General features: G+C 43.4%; 1 protein-coding gene across 3 annotated transcripts in view; it reads right to left on the bottom strand.

Moving 5' to 3' along the window:
- LOC141166784 (cytosolic purine 5'-nucleotidase-like) overlaps window positions 1-21,909 on the bottom strand; it is a 78,673-nt gene extending 56,764 nt beyond the window's left edge. Inside the window, exons 1-4 of one of the 3 annotated variants that reach the window (XM_073653810.1) lie at window positions 21,657-21,909; window positions 6,565-6,638; window positions 5,994-6,111; window positions 3,118-3,213 (exon numbers count right to left, since the gene is read on the bottom strand). In XM_073653810.1, the coding sequence (XP_073509911.1) occupies window positions 3,118-3,213; window positions 5,994-6,111; window positions 6,565-6,638; window positions 21,657-21,703 (335 nt within the window). In that variant the 5' untranslated portion in view covers window positions 21,704-21,909. Of the gene's footprint in view, window positions 1-3,117; window positions 3,214-5,993; window positions 6,112-6,564; window positions 6,639-8,665; window positions 9,254-15,445; window positions 15,568-21,656 lie in introns of those variants that run through there. The other 2 variants (XM_073653811.1, XM_073653809.1) reach the window with 2 other exon arrangements.
- Window positions 21,910-24,759: the final 2,850 nt, after the last annotated feature.

The raw sequence follows: 24,759 nt of genomic DNA, 5'->3' as shown, positions 1-24,759 counted from the left end.
AATAGCGTCAAGCTATAGGTCATATTGAATACAATTAAAGGGGTTTCCAGCGTTAGGCTACAAGTCTGCAGTTCCTCTATGTGACTGCAGACTTTACTTTATGTGACTGCAGACTTGTAAATCCTCACATCGCACACAATGCTCACTGTGAGGATTCTCTGGAGCCAGGAGCAACCGGTCATATAACCGCAAGTATACAATTTGCATACTTCGGGCCACATTCCGACTAGATGTTTCCGGCCTAACTCACTACACTTGCATTGAACGAGGCTGTGCCCATCTAGGCGGCATGTGACCGCTCGTATGCAAATCACATACTTGCGGTCACATACCTGCCACTCCCGGCGCAGTCACCGAAGACTCCTCACAGTACACAGTGCACGCGATGTGAGGATTGACTAGTCTGCTGTCCCATAGAGTGACTGCAGACTTGTAGCCTATGGCCGGTTTACCCCTTTAAGGGCAATATCAGAACGGTTTTTCTTCCTCCAAAAATACAATGGTTAACCTGGCTACCTTTGAAATTGGTCACTGTATGTATGTATCGGAAATAGGAATAATCATTACAGTCTGTGTACAACGCTGCACAACATGTTGTTGATATAAAGTAATGTGCATAAGTGTAATCAGGCATGGAAAAATTGCTTCAAATTAAAAATGCTTCAAAACATTTAAGTATATTTTTATCAATTAGCAAAACACAAAGTGAATGAAAAAAAGAGAGAAATCTAAATCAAATCAATATTTGGTGTGACCGCACTTTGCTTTCAAAACAGCATCAATTCTTCTAGTTACACACAGATTTTGAAGAAACTCGGCAGGAAGATTGTTCCAAACATTTTGGAGAACTAACCACAGATCTTCAGTGGATGTCGCTTGTGCAAGTCCTTCTGTCTCTTCATGTAATCCCAGACAGACTGGATGATGTTGAGATCAGGGCTCTGTGGGGCCGCATAATCACTACCAGAACTCCCTGTTCTTAATGCAGAAGATCATTCTTAATGACATTGGCTGTATGTCCACTCCTTGTCCGGCTGCAGAATAAATTTAGAACCAAACAGACGCCTCTCTTTTGGTATTGTATGGTGGCTAAAACATACATCCATAGAAGATTTGTGGTTAGTTCTCCAAGATGTTTGGAACAACCTCCTTGCTGAGTTCCTTAAAAACTGTGTACAAGTACATGTGAACCTAGAAGAATTGATGCTTTGATGCTGTTTAAAAGGCAAAGGCTGGTCACAACAAATATTGATATGATTTCAATTTTTCTTTTGATCCCTTTGCATTTTGGTAATTGATAAAAAAATAAACTATTAATGTTTCTATATTTGAAAGAATTCTTACTTTTTTTTTATACAAAAGACAGGCCCATCCCGATTGGGTACACCTTGTCATGGCGGGATGGCGTTTATGCTTTCTTGATAAAAATAGCGTTAACTAAGTGCCCTATGTTATTTATATGTACGATTACTATTTTACTTATTTACTTGCTGTAGGATATACTGTATGTTCATTTTGCTTTTTGTTTTATTACTTGGGTTTTTGTCTGTGAAATGGCCACATTGTGAACGCACACTTTGCACATATACCAGTTTATAGTCCGGCTCATTTCTTTGGTTTTGCAACATTCTTACTTTAGAGCATCTTTTTACACCTGCCTAAAACTTTTGCACAGTGCTGTATAAGCGGTAGAATGAGTTAATATATACTTTCTTGAAACAGTCAGCAAGTTTTTACATATGGAAGTAGTGGTATGACTGTATAGGAGCTTGTCCACCAATAAAAATGATACTTTCTTTTATATATAGCCATGGGGAAAGCAGGAGAAATCGAAAGTGTAGAAGCCAAATGCAAATCAGCCTGGAAGTGCACAGGGGGTGTGTCAGTGACATTGAAAAAAGTAGAACAAGTGCGTTGATACGCCCCCAGTGCACTTCCAGCCTGATAAGTCTGACATTTTTCCATCTATACAAACATAAGAAAAGACCTGTCAGTCTCGGAAAGCATCCATGGCTGAAAAACAGAGCTAACAGGTTCCCTTTAACAACTATTTAGTCCAGGTGCGATGGCGATGGGGACATACCATTGGTGCAACCTGTGTAGCCACATCAGGTCCCGAGATAAAAAGGGGGCCACATCTACCTACAAAGTGGCAAGCGGCTTCTGTGACAAAGTGTTGCAAAGGGCCCATATACTGCTCCTGCACAGAGGCCCATATACTGCTCCTGCACAGGGGCCCATATACTGCTCCTGCACAGGGGCCCATATACTGCTCCTGCACAGGGGCCCATATACTGCTCCTGCACAGGGGCCCATATACTGCTCTTACACAGGGGCCCATATACTGCTCTTACACAGGGGCCCATATACTGCTCTTACACAGGGGCCCATATACTGTTCCTGCTGATGGGGCCCATGTACTGTTCCTACACATGGGCCCATATACTGTTCCTACACATGGGCCCATATACTGTTTTTGCACAGGGGCCCATATACTGTTCCTGCACAGGGGTCCATATACTGTTCCTGCACAGGGGCCCATATACTGCTCCTGTCTGTGTCCGTCCCTTATTTGGTCCCTATATAGTTTGCATCGGACCATGTAAAAGCAGCTTAAATGACTAATTATCTCGTCAATCATTGTTCATTATGGGCAGGAATAAGCCGAATATAAACCGAGCTTAAACAGCAAAGGCGATATGGTGATCCAGGGCTTAGCCCTTCTGTCCAGGGGCATTTATGCCCTCGCTGGGCAGATTTGCTGTCCAGGAACTTTAGAAGCAGGAGATCATAACGCAAAGACTGGTATTTGCCAGTGATATTATGGAATTAGACTCATCACTAATTAGGACGTCGTTTGATATGTACGGTAATTAAGTTGTGGAGTCAGGACACAGAGAGGACAAAGAGGAGACTCGGAGGAACGCTGGCCGGCGGACAATGGATTTATCTATAGAAATATTAAACCCTCGGGGCTCTTCTGTTAGAATTTAGCATAATGACAGCACCCCACAAACATGTCACTCTGGATCCAGACCCTATTTCCGTCCCGTAGATGAGCCAGAGCACGGTCACGCCAGTCACTGGTGTGTTTTTCACAGGCTTCTATTAACTCACCCTTTTAAGAAGCGGAAACCATGAGTGCAGACCAGCACATTGCCATTAGCGTCAACTTTTAGCAAATTTCCATAGAGGCTGTCAAACACCAGACCCCTGCCAAAGACACAAGGCATGAGTATTCAGTGAAATGTGCAAATCGTAGACATATTTAGCAGCGCTGAGCTTTTCATTTAGCATCAGTGATGTAGCATGAAGGAACGGGCGCATGGGTGGTTGCACTGGGTGCAAAATTCTTAGGACTGCAAAAACCTAACGGGGTTGTCCACTACTTACAACTTAGGATAGGTCATCAATGTCTGATTGGTCGGGGTCCGACACCCGGCACCACTGCCGCTCAGCTGTTATCGGTGGTGGCGGCCGCCAGCTGGAAATACTCCGTCTTCTGATCGTGGCTGAGATGGTACTCCATATCGGCCTACTATTCAAATCAATAAGAGGCGGATGTGTAGTACCCGGCAGTGGTCACTATCAGAAGATGGAGCAGCTCCGCAAGTGAGTATCTCCGGCCGCCGATAACAGCTGATCGGTGGGAGTGCCGGGCGTCAGATCCCGACCAATCAGACACTGATGGCCTATCCTAAGGATATCCTAAGGGCTTTTTCGGTTTAAGAAATCCCCGTCCCCTGGCTGCAGTTTGTTTAAAAGAAAAAAAAAAAAGCGCTTTGTTCACCTTTCCCAGGTCCAGCCCTGAGTCTCCGTTGCTGCTATTACGTCTGCAGTGCTGGCGTCACGTCAACATCACTACAGGCTATCAGTGAGCTCAGCGGCTCTGAGCAACTTGGGCTCATCGATTGACATTAGCGCTGCAAACAATAACAGACTCCGACTCAGCGCTGCACCAGGAGTAAAACAAACTCCAGCTGGGGAAACCGGAAAACTCCTTTAATATTTTTGAGAAGGAGTGCTCAGGGGGCATGATTTGTTTTAAGGGTGCACTCGCGGGGTAATTATTACTGGATTAGGGGATGCTATTCTTACCTTGCCCTGGACACTAGTAACATGGATTAGGGGATGCTATTCTTACCTTGCCCTGGGCACTAGTAACCCTCGCTATGCCACTGTTTGGCACAACACAATGATGCTTTATCTATAGGCTGCAGGTGCAATGCAGCAATGCACCATTCTGATCTGTAACCGCACAATCTTGCAGAATACAATTGCGGTCACTGATATTGACGCACAGGGCAGATAGCGCTTTATCGTCACTGTACTACAGTGTAGCACTGTACAATGTGTGTACGAGAACATAACACCATGTCGTGTGTGTGGCAGGATAACCTTATCAGCTAGAAGCAGATCATGTAAATGCACCGTAGAAAAAAGCGCGGTGACGTCACACCACAAGGCGGTAAGGGATTCCTCACCTAAGCAGTATGTTCGACGCTTTAGACACCAGCCGTACAATGTTATTCTCTAACGAAAGAGCTCTGTGAATGGGAACATTTACTATAAATAGTAAACTACAATGCACCCCCTACAGGTGTGATTGGGAACTACACCTATAATGTGAGAAACGAGTGGAAAGTTGATCACGTGACAGGGATGACCCAGTAACTGACAATGAGTTGTTTTGGCAACACTTGGGAGCCAATTTCAGATAAAACGAACAATCTCAGAAATGTCTGTAATAAACTACAAAGAAAAATATCATGAAAAATGACACTAGACAAGTCATAAAAAAATTCAGTTGTCACAGCGACAAGGATATGCTATAATGACTATGTATATGTCAATCAGAAAATCTATGTTATTGTATGTTCACATCTGGTGTTTTACAGTAGCGGTTTACCAATTCCCATCTACGCAATGTGGGGAAAAATCTGCATAGACACTGACCTTTGGAGAAGATTTTAAAGGGAATCGGTCACCAGATTTTTACTATGTAATCTGAGAGCAGCATGATGTAGAGGCAGAAACCCTGATTCCAACGATGTGTCCCTTACTAGGCTGAGTTTTTCTGTTTAAATACAATAAATGTTTTATCAGCAGGAGATTATCACTACAGGACAACTGGTCTCATGCCTTCTAGTCCAGCCCCGCCTCAGTGGTGTGTTGGCGGGGTTATACACAGCTCAGCATTCCGAGCACTGCTAGATCTTCAGCAGAGAAAACTGTGATTCATCATAACTCCTGCAGCCAGAAAACTAAGTGATATATCACTGGAATCAGGGTCTCTGTCCCTACATCATGCTGTTGTCAGATTGCATAGCAAAAACCTGATGACAGATTCCCTTTAAGGGTGGATTGTATGCTGTGTTGTAGACATTTCTGAAACTGTCCCAGTTATCAAAATGGGTCTTGCAGAAAACCATGTGCCAACCCTACTCAGATATGTAGAATTGATTTTGAGTTGCAAAATATTTTGAAATCCACCCTAAAGCCGGCATACCCTTTATATGACTGTTGGCCAATCAATGCCAGCAGCCATCCCGTCCGACCACAGGAGCACTTGTTCAACCGAGCACGCCTGTGTTCCCTATGAGAGAAGCATCGACACATTAGTGTTGGCCGAACCAGTCAGTATCGACGGATCTGGCCAACATAAGTCTAATGTGTATGGGGGCCTCAGTGGGAGTCTGCAAAATGAGACTTCCTCTGCTAACGCAATCCTTTAGTGGAGACATTCAGAACAAGCCTGCTTTTTGCAAAAAAAAAATATTTCAATGATTTGGTAGCCAAATGTGTCATATGAGATGCCCTAGTCATCTCCTGTTATCTATAAGGTTTCTCTAGACATTGGCTATGTACATAAGGAGAGGCTGACGTATAGATTGGCCTCATGGACTAGACATAAGCAAACATTCTCCTTCTGGAGACCGGCAGAGTTTAGGGTTACTCAGAAATCCCAATAAATCAGAAGAATAGACACACACCTGGTCGGGAAGTTTGGATCATACTTATACGTCAGAATTTCATGAGGATATCCAATGGAAACCAGTCTGTCCAGTAGAAGCTCAAAGCCAAGTTCTTCATAGTCCGGAGACCGATACACTGGGGGAAAAATTAGTGTAAAATAAATACATATAGAATATAATACATCTCTATGGGATCTGTAGCAATATTGCCCGTTCAGGCAATTTCTTGCTGTATTTGTGAATGCAATTTAAAGCCTCATTCACATGTCATTATTTTTAATGTACAAGAAAAACTGACCGAGTTTCATCAGTTCGGTCATCAGTTTTACTCATAGGTGAAAAAAAAAAAAGTTTCTCTATTCCTTTCCCATCTAACAGTTTGTGAAAATCGTTCAGATGCCATCCGAGTGCTGCCAGTTTTTTCACGGAAATGTAGACATGCATTGCCGATCTTGATCCGACACTCAGATCAAAATCGGACATGTCGCCGTGATTTTTCACAGACCACTCATGAAACCAAACATGTAGACGTCCCCTTTTTACATAAATGCTCTAGCGTTTTACATTTAGGGAAAAAAAAATAACTTACTTGCTAATGTATAATCCATATCAAATCCAAAACATTTTATTTTCTCCAGGCCCAAACTCCGATTGACAAATATCCTGCATGAATATAAGAAAAAGATCTCATATAGTGATTCTCAGACATGTATCAGGGTAAGTGTTAAAGTCAGGCCTCGTTCACACAGACGCATTTTTGGTCAGTGTGCGACAGACTGCACATGGACAACACGCACCGTGGAGCAAGCACTAGTTTTGCCTCTGTTGTACAGAAGAGACAGTGCTAATTAGTGACAGATGGCTCCTGTACCCGTCTGCAGACGACTGGCTTAAGGAATTATGCTTTCATATAATCTCATTTAGACGTCCTTTTTTATTTTGCATACGAGCAAAAAATGACCGTTTTTCATCAGTGATCTGAACCCGATTTTTGGTCCATGTAGCAACCGTGTCCTTCCTGTTTTTATCACAATCATTGATTTAAATAGGCAAAGTTAATCTATGATAAAACACGAACTTGTCTCGTTATTTCCTATTTTTGTTGAAACTTGGTCCCCAAAAAACTCGGACATGTGAACATGCCCATAGACCAAAATGAGCACGAGTTCTATCCTCCAAAAGACAGACAGATTTGCGTATGCAAATCACAGGTATCCAAATAAGGCCTAAATATCGTAAAGATCACTGTGCTGCTGCTACATGTCAGCGCAATACAGGGAAATGGAATCACATTGTGACCCCTTGGATTACCTCTGCTCTACTGTTTGTCTATGGGGCGTCAAGAGAAATTCATGCACAGCGTTCTTCTATTTCTGGCAGTCCCATAGGCAATGAATGAAGCAGTAGTAGGCATGGTTGACCTCCGCTCCAGTCAGATGGGGCTCTGCACAACCCTGTTCTTGAGAACATAGGAGATCCCAGCAATCTCCAGTGATCAGAATGAATGCTTTTCTTTAAATTTTGGGAAAAAAAACCTTCAAGATTTACTTTTGTTTGTTTATTCTACAAATAACATCAACCACTAGATCTGATCAGAGGACAAATCAGAAGATTCAGAAAGCAACCTCTTGGGCTAATCCAAGCAAATCACTTTGCTAATGAATTGGATGCATACACAATGCTATAGGGAATATTGGTCATAATGTAAAACCTGCATCTGATTTTGATTGGATCAAGTGAGCCCAATACATACCGAAGCAATTTGTCCATCACTGTACCAATGGAGGACCATTAGATGGTCGGGATCAGCCAACCATCTAATGTGTATGGAGATGTGTTGACTTCAACATGCCCCATCCTTTTCTCTCATAGGACAAAAGAAAGTACTATGGGAAATGGTGTATTCCCTTGTCTCCATCGCTCAGCCGGATTGAGTGTGCATGTGTACACTAGGGGTCTGGAAAAATAGCAGTTGGCAGAACAAGCATTCAGCCAATATACAACATATTGAAGATATTTGGGAAAACTAGAGTTTTCTGAAGATTAATCTTCAGGAGCACACCTCTCTCCTGCCTCCTGGATTCCTGATTGCCTAGAGATAGTGAACTCCTGATGATTGAACTTTGCCTCTGGAGCATCGGAGCTCCAGCTCCTGAGCAGCATTTGTAAGCTCTATCTAGCATTTATAAGCACACTATCTACCAAACAGGTATGTTATTTCTATGAATGATGGGAGGTAAGATGCTACTAGACACCTCCATTACTCTTCCCTGGGGAAACAAAGAATCCAACAGGTATACATTTTATGGTTATTCTTTCCCCAAGAGGAAAATATCAGGATGGTACCCATTCGAGATCGAGGGGTTCGCCTCTATGGGATTCCCCTTATAGTGGACAAAATAAAAAATGGCATCCAACGAGCTCATGGCACTGGAAGACTATAGACCTTACATTGAAATTAATGAAAAAAATGGGTATCTATACATTTCAACTATGATGATGACCAGCAACCAAAATATTCCATTTTGTCACACTGGACACATGGCTATCCCTGTGCCCACACGTCGGGCAGATTGGCTATCGTCATATCGATGGTCATTTTAGAAACATTGAAGTCTGACGGCAGAAGAAGACCACTTGGTCCATCTTGTCCTCAGTAATAGGAACACATTGCCCACCCTGGCACTCACCTGTGGTGGTAATCTTTCTTCAGTGTCCGTAAATCCATACCACTGGTGTCGGCGGAGCTGAGACAGTGGTCATGCGGCTGGCGCCCATCGGTACCCAGGTTATGCTCCTTAGTGATGCTGCCCATGGCCAAACTACTCTGTGCCAGCTGAACGTTCAGTGCTGTTCTCACTGTGCTCCCAGTACCATGTCACTACAGCTAAACACCCAAGTCCAAGGGTCTATCTTATGCTGCAGATTATGTTATCAGAAGGGGACAGCCGCTGCCTCATCCCTCCCTCCTACTCCTGTTCCAGCAGCCCCCTCCTCTCTCCAATCCCTCCTGTTCCCAATTCTCTGACAAAGTCTCATTCAGCCTTCCCCTGCACCGTCTGTCACATACGCAACTTGTCTGTCTATGTTCCTCGCATTTCATCTACCTCAAGGTCTCACATGGTCCTTTATTTTTGCCGTACTTCTCCTTCCTCTCAGGTGTGCTTTCATTAAAGATACAGTACCTATTGTGCTGGTCTACACCTCCCAAATGGCAGGTGTGTTTGCATTAAAGATATAGTACCTATTGTGCTGGTCTACACTCCCAAATGACAGGTGTGTCTGCATTAAAGATATAGTACCTATTGTGCTGGTCTACACCTCCCAAATGACAAGTATGCCTGCATTGTAGATATAGCACCTATTATGCTGGTTTACACCTCCCAAATGACCGTTGTGTCTGCATTGTAGATATAGCACCTATTGTGCTGGTCTACACCTCCCAAATGACAAGTATGCCTGCATTGTAGATATAGTACCTATTGTGCTGGTCTACACCTCCCAAATGACAGGTGTGTTTGCATTAAAGATATAGTACCTATTGGGCTGGTCTACACCTCCCAAATGACCGGTGTGTCTGCATTAAAGATATAGTACCTATTGTGCTGGTATACACCTCCCAAATGACTGGTGTGCCTGCATTGTAGATACAGTGCCTACAAGTAGTATTCAACCCCCTGCAGATTTAGCTGGTTTGATAAGATGCAAATAAGTTAGAGCCTTCAAACTGCAAACGAGAGTAGGTTTTATGAACAGAAGCATAAATCTTACAAACCAAAAAGTTATGTTGCTCAGTTGAATTGTATTAAATTTTAAACATAAAAGTGTGGGTCAATTATTATACAACCACTATGTTTAATATTTTGTGGAATAACCCTTGTTTGCAATTACAGCTAATAATCGTCTTTTATAAGACCTGATCAGGCCGGCACAGGTCTGTGGAGTTATCTTGGCCCACTCCTCCATGCAGATCTTCTCCAAGTTATCTAGGTTCTTTGGGTGTCTCATGTGGACTTTATTCTTGAGCTCCTTCCACAAGTTTTCAATTGGGTTAAGGTCAGGAGACTGACTAGGCCACTCCAACACCTTGACTTTTTCCCTCTTGAACCAGGCCTTGGTTTTCTTGGCTGTGTGCTTTGGGTCATTGTCTTGTTGGAAGATGAAATTACGACCCATCTTAAGATCCTTGATGGAGGAGCGGAGGTTCTTAGCCAAAATCTCCAGGTAGGCCGTGCTATCCATCTTCCCATGGATGCGGACCAGATGGCCAGGCCCCTTGGCTGAGAAACAGCCCCACAGCATGATGCTGCCACCACCATGCTTGACTGTAGGGATGGTATTCTTGGGGTCGTATGCAGTGCCATCCAGTCTCCAAACGTCACGTGTGTGGTTGGCACCAAAGATCTCGATCTTGGTCTCATCAGACCATAGAACCTTGAACCAGTCTGTCTCAGAGTCCTCCAAGTGATCATGAGCAAACTGTAGACGAGCCTTGACATGACGCTTTGAAAGTAAAGGTACCATACAGGCTCGTCTGGAACGGAGACCATTGCGGTGGAGTACATTACTTATGGTATTGACTGAAACCAAGGTCCCCACTGCCATGAGATCTTCCCGGAGCTCCTTCCTTGTTGTCCTTGGGTTAGCCTTGACTCTTCGGACAAGCCTGGCCTCGGCACGGGAGGACACTTTCAAAGGCTGTCCAGGCCGTGGAAGGCTAACAGTAGTTCCATAAGCCTTCCACTTACGGATGATGCTCCCAACAGTGGAGACAGGTTGGCCCAACTCCTTGGAAAGGGTTTTGTACCCCTTGCCAGCCTTGTGACCCTCCACGATCTTGTCTCTGATGGCCTTGGAATGCTCCTTTGTCTTTCCCATGTTGACCATGTCTGAGTGCTGTTCACAAGTTTGGGGAGGGTCTTAAATAGTCAGAAAAGGCTGGCAAAAGAGATCTTTAATCCACACATGTGAAGCTCATTATTCTTGGTGCCTGAACTACTTCTTAATACTTTAGGGGGACCAAACAGAATTCTTGTGGTTTGAGAGGTTGAATAATAAATGACACGCTGAATTAACTTTTAACGTTTAAAAAAAAAAAAAAAAAATTGCTGCAGTGCATTTCCCACTTCCAGGCTGATCTACAGTACAAATGTCACAATGCCAAGTTAATTCCGCATGTGTCAACCAGCTAAATCTGCAGGGGGTTGAATACTACTTGTAGGCACTGTATAGCACCTATTGTGCTGGTCTACACTCCCAAATGACCGGTGTGTCTGCATTAAAGATATAGTACCTATTGTGCTGGTCTACACTCCCAAATGACCGGTGTGTCTGCATTAAAGATATAGTACCTATTGTGCTGGTCTACACCTCCCAAATGACTGGTGTGCCTGCATTGTAGATATAGCACCTATTGTGCTGGTCTATACTCCCAAATGACAGGTGCCACTTATACAACTGTTTGGCTGGCACTTATGGGGCACTGTGACAATCCAATTTATCAGTTCACTATAGTTTTTTTATTCAAATTCTTACGTATTCTGGGGTAAAGAGTCCATAGAGAGTTTTTACTCACTGATTGACAGTATCTCTGTAATTACATCTATACAATATTTGCCAATCACAAATAAGACCGCCCACCGGACTCTTAAGCCCAGAGGAAGCAGTAATTTAAATTAGTACGCTAATCTCTTACTATACAATCAATCTGTTCAGCTCCTCCTGCTGATCCCACAGAACAGACTGCAATTTTAATGGGACATGTTCCCTTTAATGACATGTTTATTTGCATTATATTGCTTAGTCGATGTATATACTATAAAAGCAATGTATATATGATGATTTGTACGTCTTGGTTATTTTGTTCCTCCATTTAGTAAGAGGATTCGCAGGCGGATGGGCTTCAAAGTGCCATGTCATGGTGGCTGACAGCGGGCATGAGAGTTTTCTGACTGCCAGTTAATAGGAGGAGGGGCAATGGCAGCAAAGGCCTAGGAAGAGTCCAGCCGTGCTGTGGGTATGCCTTGTGGAGCTGACCCAATACAACACAATGCTGGCAACAGGTGGTAAAAAAGGAATATGAGGGAGCATGCCTTAAGAACCTGATGGCCTTTGTGCATGAGACCGTGACTTGTCCATCTTGTTATCGTTGGTGGGCTGGAGGCCTAAGTGAGTGAAGAGGACCCTGTGGAAATGTGGCAAAGTTGGTTTCAAAGAATACATAGAGTAGAGACCCAAGTTGAAGTTAACCTGTTTTGACTAAGATTGTCTCTGCAGAGTTAACACTGTCCTTGAGAAGATACAGTCGACTAGTATGAAGTAAATGCACATTCTGTCCCATGCAAAGCCCATAAACTGCCAAGAACCCAATCCATGCTACTTAAAGCATTTTATAACCATCAAGCATACTGTGCTCTTCATTGTGAACTGTAACCATTGACCATACTGTGCTCTTCATTGTGAACTGTAACCATCAACCATATTGTGCTCTTCATTGTGAACTGTAACCATCATGCATATTGTACTCTTCATTGTAACCTGCCACCATCATGCATCTTGTTCCCTTCATTGGGAATTGTAACCATCAAGCACATTGTTCCCTTCATTGTGAACTATAACCATCAAGGATATTGTGCCCTTCATTGTGAACTATAACCATCAAGAATATTGCGCCCTTCATTGTGAACTGTAATCATCAAGCATATTGTGCCCTTCATTGTGAACTATAACCATCAAGCACATTATTCCCTTCATTGTAACCTGCCACCATCAAGCATGTTGTTCCCTTCATTGTGAATTGTAACCATCAAGCATATTGTTCCCTTCATTGGGAATTGTAACCATCAAGCACATTGTTCCCTTCATTGTGAATTGTAGCCATCAAACATATTGTGCCCTTAATTGTGAACTATAACCATCAAGCATATTGTGCCCTTCACTGAACTGTAACCATCATGCATATTGTACTCTTCATTGTAACCTGCCACCATCAAGCATATTGTTTCCTTCATTGTGAATTGTAACCATCAAGCATATTGTTCCCTTCATTGGGAATTGTAACCATCAAGCACATTGTTCCCTTCATTATGAATTGTAGCCATCAAACATATTGTTCCCTTCATTGTGAACTATAACCATCAAGGATATTGTGCCCTTCATTGTGAACTATAACCATCAAGCATATTGTACTCTTCATTGTGAACTATAACTATTAAGCATATTGTGCCACTGTTGAGTGCAAGTGTAAAGTCATTTGTTTGATCAGCAAGTTCCCGATTGTTACTTTAAGGGGACTTCTTGACCACTTCTTACATAATCATTTCCAATCATGCCCATTGCAGTGAACCAGAACATAAGTACTGCGCCACTCAAGTGGATGCAGTTTTCAAAAACCTTATTCACACCATTCATTATAACTAACATTTAGAGGTACAAGTTATTGATGTCAATGTTCATGTGTCTATCATCAGCAATAATTTGCACAAATGAGATATGTGTGGCATATGTACAAGGATGAAACCTTTGCTATTCAGAAAAAAACATCATGTCTAAATTCCAGCCATTACCACCCAGTTAAGAAACAGGGCTTCTGAAACAATGGCCCCTGGACAAAGAGGAAGAAAAAAAACAGTATCCTATAGCGCAGCCTGATCTAGGGCTGGAACGGGAATTGTCACGATTTAAAATTTCTCATTTCTTAACTGGTTGTGCTAGAACAGACACAAAACTATTGCAGCCATGTAGATTACAGTATCTGCTGGTGCTTATGATGCGCCCCCTGGGCCGTGGGGTACTCGGTGCCGGGCCGGTTGTTGCTAGGGGAGATGTCACAGTGGCGGTGACCCGATCTGTGACCCAGGGCGGTCAATCAAAAGGGGAATTATTTACAGGGGATTTTTATAGTTTATATATAAATAGTTTGTGACGCCACCTGTGGTATGCGGCTATGTGGAGCCGCCGCTGCGGAGCAGGTCCTCTGGAGCTGATGTTAGTGCAGCAAAGCTGGTGTGGCTCTCCACAGGTAGAGCTTAGCTCCAGGGCAGTGTAGATGTTATAGGTGATGCTGGGCGTTGTAGTGCAGGGGTTGATGGCGCAGCAATAATCACAGAGACAGTGGGGTGCAGTCTTCCGAGTTTACTCACAGTTGATAAGTTCCTCAGGTTCCAGGTTCCGGACTACAACCTCCCACGACGTGCTGCGTTCACCAGGCAGGGGTTCAGCAATCCCTCAGGTAGTTCAAGAGTGCCTGACAGGACCTATCGCCCTCCTGGCCCACGCCTCACAATCAGTGTCCCAATCCGGTAGCCTCAGGTCTTGTCGGGCGACCTGCAGTCCCCTGGACCCTCTATGGCCACCTTCTCGGCGATATAATTGCGGATGTGGCCACTGCACCTTGCAAGTACAGCATCCTCCGGTTCCTAGCTGAGCCTTGTAGTTCTCCACTAGTTTAGGGGCCGGTCCCCTCTGCGGCTCGATCCCTCCACCACCTGGCAGATTAGGGCGTACAGGTGGCCTCCAGCACTTTCCGTACCCCTGGGATCCCTTCTGTTCTTGGAGCCTTCCTCCTGCTCCCTCTCCTCTCTCAATCCTGGGCCTCTCGGGCCAGGCCCGCCTCCTGAGCAGAGCTCCTGCAGAGCCTCTGCTCCTTTCACTTCTCCTTCTCTGACTGAACTCAAGATGGTTTCCTTTTTTATACAGCTACTGAAGTGCTCCCCTGTTTTACGTCCTCCACCCACACCCACTACACTTGGTTCCCCTCCACTCCAGCCAGGGACCAGGGACTGTGCTCTCCCTTAGGAGCAATCTCGCCCTGCCCCCAGTGAAGTGCATGTGTTGGATGCAGGTGTTAGGGTCCCGGGCAGCACTCTATCCTTACCTGAGAGTGGGGTACCACACCTCTGGGTGAGATGCAGTACCTCTGTGGCGACTGAACCCGCAGGGGCGTCACACTTACGTTTTGTTGGTCCATAATAAAAGAGGTAGTGCACATCTGGTTAACAACAGACAGAAATGGTGATTGACAAACCCCATTGACTATAATGGGGCTCTTTTAGTTGCAGTCATAGTCGCTGTCATTTAACCAGAAAAAATAGCATTATTTTGACTGGCTGTAAAAAAGAAAAGTGTTCTAGAATGTCCAGACACTTGTAGGAATCCTGCTAGAGTTTGTTTCCACCATAAGGAAATATCAGATATAAGAGCTCTAGTTACTTTTTCAAACGAAGGAAATGCCATGTCCATTTTGTTTTGTTGGATAAATCATTCTAAAGTGAATTTATTGCCTCTGTTTAATAACATCACATTTACCTTTATATTCTGTGTAAATAAAGATCAAAAGTCGATACATCCACATATCTTAAAAAAATGGAGATTTGACATGCTGCACACATTCACACGACTGTGTGTCTATTTTATGAGAAATCAAGTTAAGTTCATTCATTACTTTGCAACTACATGACCCCATATCTCACCTCTAGAGGGCAGTACTGTTCTGCTGAGACATGACAGGAAAGAACCGTAAAAGCTGGATAAAAAAAACGTATAGCTCAAAGTCAGGGGGGAAAGAAGTGGATCCTGATGGGTATAACTCTAAAATTACTCATGCCTCATTTCAATTATTGTAATGCAATCACATTTTAGTGCAGGTACTATGTCTGCAAGATGCGAATGGCACACAATGCTAGTAAATCAAAGTTAGATCACTGCCATATGGTAATATAAATTTGGTACTCAGGGTCCTAAGGGTCTCCGTCTTAATAGGGGGCACTAAACTGTGTATGCATTAGGGATGTTTGAATGAGGTTTTACAAAAAGTAATATACCATCACGGCAGACAACTTCTGATATGAAGCATATTGGCTGTGTATCAAAAACATAATTTTATACACATTATTACCCATAGAGAGTAATACACTTTTTTATTCACATATAAAATGGTTGTAGACTGTATTCCTAACAGTTATTAAAAGGTATTTATTATATGAAAGGAGACTTAAAAAGGGACAAACGTAAAGAGGACCTATCACTGGATTTTTAATTTAGGCCACGGCACCACTATCAGTATTTGGTCAGTATTCGGTTTTCTCAGGAGTGGGAGCCAAAACCAGGAGTGGGTGATACATGCAGAATTGGTGACTTGTTTCTATTATACCTTTTCTATGATTGTTCCTCACCTGGTTTTGTCTCCCACGCCTGAGAAAAAATACTGACCAAATTGTTAGCAGAGGATTAATCCGCGTGACATCCAGAGTTTAGAACACAGAATGTAGATTTATTCATATCCAGCATAGGCACAGCATGGAGTCTGGTGTTGCTGCAGCATGAGGAAATCAAAGACATGTAACAACAACACAGGAAGAGAAGGAGGGGGCATCCTGTCTGTGTGAGTTTTTGTTTTTTTTTAACTAAACTTTGTTAACAACCTCACAACATGCACAACATATGAAACAGCACAGTAGTTGTTGCAATACACATACAGATTAATATGTATTATTCCAACACCCCCACTCAACAACTACTTATCCTCTTAGTCCCATTGTGGTTCTCAATTCTTGGAACCTAGCTCGTGGCAATGGCTTTGTCATAATGTCAGCTACCATCTTATCAGTTTCACAATAGACAAACTGAATTATGCCACGATCTATCAAATCACGTAGATGATGATGTCTGACGTCAATGTGCTTGGTTCTAGCACTGATCTTTTCACTGCATGCAAGTTTAATGCATCCTTGGTTGTCCTCATAAATCACCGTCGGCTGAGTTGTCGGTTTGCCAAGATCGTCCTTCAATTGTCTTAGCCAAACAACCTCCTGGCTTGCATAGGCTGCGGACACATACTCCGCTTCTGTAGATGACAAGGCAACAGACACTTGTTTCCTACTAGACCAGGAGATTGAACTTTCTCCAACTTTAAACAAGTATCCACTTGTGGATTTACGATCACGTGAATCACCAGCCCAATCCGCATCTACATAGCCGGTAAGTTCTAGATCTCCTGCTGCAGATAGTTTTAAATTTACATCTTGCGTTTCTTTCAAATATCGGAGAAGTCTCTTAACAGCATTCCACTCTCTTTGGCGCGGTTTTTCCACATATCTGCAAAGGATTCCAACTGTTGTTGTGATATCCGGTCGAGTCATAGTTGATATGTATAGAAGTGCCCCCACTGCCTGACGATATTTCTCATTGTTAGGCAACAGGTCATCTTCTCCTTCCAGCTTCAGGTAGGATGGTTCCATTGGGGTTGATATACCTTTGGCCTCTGACATTTTAAACTGATTCAGAATCAAATTAATTTTTGCACTTTGGTTTAGAAGAAAACTTCCATCTTCCTCTCTCTGGATTTGGATTCCTAGATAATATGTCACACTTCCAAGGTCTTTTGTTTCAAAGTGCTGATTCAGAATTTCAGTCATTTTTCCAATTTCTGCGTCGTCTTGATGAGCAACAATCACGTCGTCCACATATAAGAGAATATACATCCACTTCCCATCTGTATATTTTGTATATAAGCACGGATCTGCTTGACCTCTTTTAAATCCTTCTTCCAACAAGACTTTATTCATCTTGGTGTTCCATGCTCTTGCTGATTGCTTAAGACCATAGAGAGATTTTTGTAGTTTGCAAACAAGATTCTCTTCACCTCTTTTTACATAACCTTCAGGTTGAGTCATGTATAAGTCCTCCTCAATGTCACCATTTAGAAAGGCAGTTTTTATAACCAAATGTCTGACATACATCTTTTGTACAGCAGCTACAGCTAACAAAGCTCTGAACGTGGTCTGTTTAGCGACTGGAGCAAATGTAGCATCGTAATGTTCGCCATACTTTTGAGAATATCCTTTTGCGACCAACCTTGCTTTGAATCTGTGGACTTTACCTTCAGAGTCATATTTGGTTTTGAAGACCCACTTGCACTTGATTGCCTTTTTGCCCTGTGGTAGCTTGGTGAGTTTCCAAGTTTGGAGTTGATGAAGCGATTTGATTTCCTCATTAGCGGCATCGATCCACTTTGTTCTTTCATGGACAGGTAGTGCTTGCATTTCATCCCATGACTGCGGGTCTGATTCAGGTAGTGTCTTGACAATGTAGCTGGTATACCTTTGTTTGATCTTGACGATCTCCTGATTTCAGATTCACCTGATTTTTCTGTTGTTCCTTCATTAGTTGAAGAATCCAGCCAGACCTCTACATCCTCTTTGTTGCTGTCTTGTAATTGTGACTTCAGCTGGACTACTGGCGTGATGTCACAAAACTTGGGTGATACAAAGTTCTCATCAATCACTACATCTCTACTTATTGTGATCTTGTTTGTTTCTGGGTGTAGAATCCTATAACCTTTCTGGGTTTCGCTGTAGCCTACCAGGATACCTTCCTTAGCGTGAGATTCCCACTTAGTTCGCTTTTCTTTGGGAACATGTACAAATGCTTTACTTCCGAATATTCTTATGTGATGTAGTTTTGGCTTTCTGTTATTCCATTGCTCAAATGGAGTTTTCTCTGTAGCTTTACCTGGTAGTCTGTTCTGAAGATAGCAAGCTGTCATGATTGCTTCACCCCAATATGCTGTGAGCAGATTTGCATCAAATAACATGCTTCTTCCACTTTCACATAATGTTCAGTTCCTTCTTTCCGCGACATAATTTTGCTCTGGGTTGTACGGTACAGTGGTCTGAAATAGGATTCCATTTTTCTTTAAAATGCTCTGTGTCTCATTACTTGTATATTCAGTCCCATTATCTGCACGTAGAATCTTTGGCATTCTTCCAAATTTATTATATACTTCAGCTAGGTATATTTCAGGTTTCTCTGGAACTTCCTTCTTGCTGTGAAGCAGGTGGACAACTGTATATCTTGAATGATCATCAATAAATGTGAGAAAATATCTCTTCTTCCCTGGAGTCAGAGTGCTCATTGGACCACAGACATCTGTGTGTATTAAATCTAGTGGCTGTTCTGTTGTTGTACTAATTCTCTTAGGAAAAGCTTTCCTAGACATTTTCCCTTTGATGCAGCTAGTACACTTCATTGTCTGGTTACATAGATCAATTGTAATATCCTCAGCTAGTTGCTTTTGGACTAACTTTCTTATTGCTTCTGGGTCTCTGTGTGCCAGATGTCTATGCCACACATGAATACAGTTTTTATGCTCTTCTTGTTGCGCTGTATACACACACTCTTTGCATTTCAGCTGATAAAGTTCATCTGTGATGTTTCCCTCTACTAGTGTGTGACTTTCCTTTGAGATGATGCAGCTATCATGCTTAAATGTAACTTCATTTCCTTGTTTTGTGAGTTTCTTCACAGATAGTAGATTACTTTCAAGACTAGGCACATACAGCATATCCTTTACTGGGATCTTCCTGCTTTGTTTTGGTGAGATTTGACAATCAATATAACCATCTCCTATGCCTTCTGAAGTCATGTACTGACCATTAGCCATAATCACTTTCTCTGATTTACTTTGGTCAAGCTTAGAAAAGAAGTCTCTGTTATTAGTCATGTGACTAGTTGCTCCAGAGTCTATACACCATGCATGCTTTGATGTATTTGCACTGACAGTAAATGCTGTTTCAGTATTCACAGAATCATTTTCTCCAGATACAGCACTTTTAACCCTTTGATGACTGCTTTGCTTTTTCAGCTGATTCATTCTAGCTTTCCAGACTCTGCAGTCAGCTTTCAAATGTCCTGATTTCTTGCAAACAAAACATTCACGTGTTTCTTTTATGTGCTTCCTGTTATCAGTTAGGTTTTGTGTCTGTAAAGCAGATTCTGTGTTGCATATCCTACTGTTCACACCTTCTGCCTTTCGCTTATATTCATCTATGAGCTTCCCCCTGACATACTCCAGTGTAAGCTCATCATCTGGACGCGCATCTAGTGCGGTTACAAGCATATCATAGCTCTCTGGAAGGCCACTAAGCAGTAATGCGGCCACATGAAAGTCCTTTAAATCTTCCCCAATGCCTCTCAGGCGTTCTACAACTTCCAGAACACTTCTTATGTAATCCTGCATATCCTGGCCTTTCTGGAGCTTAGACTGGCACAGCTTTCTCATGAGATAGAGCTTATTGCTTAAATTTATCCTCTCATGTACCTTTTGCAACTGCTCCCACATTTCCTTTGCAGTATTACATTTACACACATGCACAATCTGGTCATCATCTATACTGAGTGATATGGTACTTTGTGCTTTCTGATCCATCTCTGTCCACTCCTGTGGCACTGGGTCAGGTTTAGGCTCCTGTGTGTATTTCCACGTACCTTCTCTTATCAGCAGCATTTTCACTTTGAATTTCCAGGATTGATAATTCTGGTTAGTGAGACTTGGCATTGTAAATTTCATGGAGCTGCTGCTGGTGGCCATATTTGCTTCTTCTCAGTTTGCTGTCTTTCTTTCTTTTCTTTCCTCTGTGTTTTGGGGATCTGTGACTCTGGGACTCTGGTACATCTGGGCCCATAACCTGTTAGCAGAGGATTAATCCGCGTGACATCCAGAGTTTAGAACACAGAATGTAGGTTTATTCATATCCAGCATAGGCACAGCATGGAGTCTGGTGTTACTGCAGCATGAGGAAATCAAAGACATATAACAACAACACAGAAAGAGAAGGAGGGGGCATCCTGTCTGTGTGAGTTTTTTTTTTTTTTAACTAAACTTTGTTAACAACCTCACAATATGCACAACATATGAAACAGCACAGTAGTTGTTGCAATACACATACAGATTAATATGTATTATTCCAACACAAATACTGATAGTGGGGCCGTGGTCTTAAACTCAGTATCTCCTCCAATTGGTGCGACTCCACTGATTCTAAAACAGTTTTCCTTTTTCTTTTGTTCCCCAGAAGTAAAGATACAAATTGTCCCTTCAAGCTACTAAGCGTATACCACAGAACTTCCATGGTATAATTCTTCTGATTTGCTATGTTGCTTACCCCATGTGCAGGGCATTACAGTAGCTTGGTTATCCTTAGGTATCCATGATTACTACCACTCATATAGTGACAGTTAGTTGTTAGTGGTCGTAACCATGGATATCTAAGCTATTGCAATGCCCTGCACATGGGGTAAGTGACATAGCTAATTAAAAGAACTATAGTACATTTTTAATTGGAGGTATTTGCTAATATTATTATTATTATTACACCTACTACATATTGGGATAGCATCTTGCAGATGGGAATACCCCTTTAAGTCTTGTTGCCGCTTCACTCTCAGTTCCTAAGGATGAAACAGACATCCAGAGGAAGTGAAAGCTGCTGCTGCTGTTCTCTGACTTCCTCCGGATGTCAGTTATGTCCAAAGGAGGGAAGAGCGAAGTGGCCGCTGAGTGGCTGCAGGGCTCACGTGACATAACATTGTTACGCAAGCCCCGGGAGAGCAGGTGCCAACATCACTGGAATGGCAATGGAGGTGAGAATAGCTGTTATTATTTTACATGGGGAAATATAGTAGTAGTGGACAACCCCTTTAAGTGGGCTATCCCTTTAAGGACACAATGTCTATAGCTAAATAAAAAAAACATTTGACATTTGTTTAAGAGAAAACACCACAAATTTAAAAAAGACGTACAAAAGGTTAAGTGTCTGACATGAATGGTATTTTTAATGCTGGTATTTCTTGAGTTGTGTTGTTCATTGAAACATGTGAGATTATGTCAATGTTTGTACTCACCACAGCGTGATAGACGGGACGTGATCACCCGAGCGCTGCAACGCCATAATAATGCTCTATAAAGAAAGGATTAATCGTCTCCACCAGCGCGCAGTCACACCTCAGCGGTCGGGCGCCATCACAGGTTATAGAAGGAATGCTAAACACCATAGAAGTGGCTGGCATGACCGGTGTCCGGGTGAACGGCATGCTTCCGGGTCCGTACAAGTACAGGTGACTGTGCCCACTAACCCTCAAGTCAATGGAGAATGAAATCTCTGAATACAAAGAAATTCTGCTGTTTAATGACCTGGGAGTAAATATCAGAGCGGACAAAGATCATTTAATACTAGATTTTGGCACATGGGGCAATATTTACTACATTAAAAGATCAACCAGGTTAGCACAGGAATGTGGAACTTAAAGGGATTGTCCACTTTATCTTTATGTTAACAAGTTTAGGATGTGATACTGTGGCACTTACTAATTTATAAGTATTACAGGTTCTCCTCCCTCCTCACAGACTGCACTGCTATCCTCCAATAGGAAATGTATTATAGTTCTTCTGATTCGCTATGTTGCGTATGACTCGCCCCCTGGGCCAGCGCTGTAGTGCGGCGCGCGTGCGCGCGGGGGATACCCGGAGCCGGATCCGATGGGGGTAGTAGTCTTCGTGTGGCGGTGACCCGGTCCGCGCCCAGGGTGGTCAAACTAAGTGGCAGTTATTGGTATGATGGTATTAGTGTCCGACTACGCCACCCGTTGAATGCGGTTATGAAACCGCCGCTGCAGGGCAGACCGCTGAGGCCGGTGGTATAGGTGTGCAGCAATGTTGATATAACCCCCAACGGGAGAGGTATGGCCTCAGGGCAGCGGATGTGGGTGATGTTGGGAGTGATGGTGTGGATGTCCCAGCACTAACGGTGCGACAAGGAAGCACGGAGACGCGAGGGTACAGTTCAGGGCCTTTACTGATGGTACAAGGCAAATTCCCCCGGGAGTACTGGCTAGTAGTTGGGGCCTGGTTAGTCTGCGAGTAAGCCGGAGTTCCCCTGGCCAGGTGGAGTTGTAGGCCTTCCCGTTAGTCTGTACCCTTCCTGGCTACCCTGCTTTCAGCGGTTACAAGTAGCCCACGTCCCTGGGTATACCGTGTGGTGCTCACCCGTATGGCTGGTGACCTGGGGCCTCCTGTTAGCCTCCGCTCCGGGATGGCGGTGCTGGTCCCTTCGTTGTGACTGAGCCTCCGGGCTTTTATGGCCAGAGGACCTGGAATCCCCTGCCGGATGGATTCTGCTGCTGGGTATATCTTAGTCCCCACAGCCTCGGACTCCTGTGTCCGGTTTTAGTACCTTCTCCCAGGGCGAGCTCTGCACGGCTCCAGCCCCTGGCGCTTCTCCTTGGCTCCTACAGAGCTCCTGATGTCTATCTGTCCCTGTTTCTGCGTGTCCAGACCAGACTCCGTCTCTGTCTGGAACTCCTCTCTCTAACCCTGCCTCAGCCCCAGTTTATGTAGGGGAAGTTCTTCCCCTCCCAGGACTGGGCAGGAGATGTGGCATGCTTAGGATTCCTGCCCAGGAGACCTCCCACCTGCTCACAGACGTAATACTGCTATTACTGTGGAAACCAGACTCCTGGGGTGCCACACGTACCCCATGTGAATGGCATTGCAGTATCTTAGATATCCATGGTTATGACCACTAATAACTAATTGTCACTATATGAGTGGTCGTAACCAAAGATACCTAAGCTACTGCAATGCCCTGCACATGGGGTAAGCAACATAGCAAATCAGAAGAACTATACTACATTTCTAATTGGAGGTGTTTGCTAATATTATTATTATTACACCTACTCCACATTGGGATAGGATCTTGGAGATGAGAATAGCCCTGTAAATACACCACGTGCAGAATTATTAGGCAAATGAGTATTTTGATCACATGATACTTTTTATACATGTTGTCCTACTCCAAGCTGCATAGGCTTGAGAGCCAACTACCAATTAAGTAAATCTGGTGATGTGCATCTCTGTAATGAGGAGGGGTGTTGACTAATGACATCAACACCCTATATAAGGTGTGCTTAATTATTAGGCAACTTCCTTTCCTTTGGCAAAATGGGTCAGAAGAGAGATTTGACGGGCTCTGAAAAGTCCAAAATTGTGAGATGTCTTGTAGAGGGATGCAGCAGTCTTGAAATTTCCAAACTTTTGAAGCGTGATCATCGAACAATCATCATGGCAAATAGCCAACAGGGTCGTAAGAAGCGTGTTGGCCAAAAAAGGCGCAAAATAACTGCCCATGAATTGAGGAAAATCAAGCGTGAAGCTGCCAAGATGCCATTCGCCACCAGTTTTGCCATATTTCAGAGCTGCAACGTTACTGGAGTATCAAAAAGCACAAGGTGTGCGATACTCAGGGACATGGCCAAGGTAAGGAAGGCTGAAAAACGACCACCTATGAACAAGAAACATAAGATAAAACGTCAAGAATGGGCCAAGAAATATCTTAAGACTGATTTTTCAAAGGTTTTATGGACTGATGAAATGAGAGTGACTCTTGATGGGCCAGATGGATGGGCCAGAGGCTGGATCAGTAAAGGGCAGAGAGCTCCACTCCGACTCAGACGCCAGCAAGGTGGAGGTGGGGTACTGGTATGGGCTGGTATCATCAAAGATGAACTTGTGGGACCTTTTCGGGTTGAGGATGGAGAGGAGCTCAACTCCCAGACCTACTGTCAATTTCTGGAAGACAACTTCTTCAAGCAGTGGTACAGGAAGAAGTCGATATTGTTCAAGAAAAACATGATTTTCATGCAGGACAATGCTCCATCACATGCATCCAACTACTTCACAGCGTGGCTGGCCAGTAAAGTTCTAAAAGAAAAAATAATGACATGGCCCCCTTGTTCACCTGATCTGAACCCCATAGAGAACCTGTGGTCCATCATAAAATGTGAGATCTACAGGGAGGGAAAACAGTACACCTCTCGGAACAGTGTCTGGGAGGCTGTGGTGGCTGCTGCACGCAATGTTGATCGAAAACAGATCAAGCAACTGACAGAATATATGGATGGAAGGCTGTTGAGTGTCATCATAAAGAAAGGTGGCTATATTCATCACTAA

The sequence above is a fragment of the Phyllobates terribilis genome, unplaced genomic scaffold (genome assembly GCF_046119375.1).
Source record: "Phyllobates terribilis strain yellow unplaced genomic scaffold, ASM4611937v1 Scaffold_11__3_contigs__length_659146591, whole genome shotgun sequence".
NCBI classification, from domain to species: domain Eukaryota; kingdom Metazoa; phylum Chordata; class Amphibia; order Anura; family Dendrobatidae; genus Phyllobates; species Phyllobates terribilis.
The sequence above is the reverse complement of the archived record's forward strand: the minus strand, read 5'-3'. Positions and strand labels throughout refer to the sequence as shown.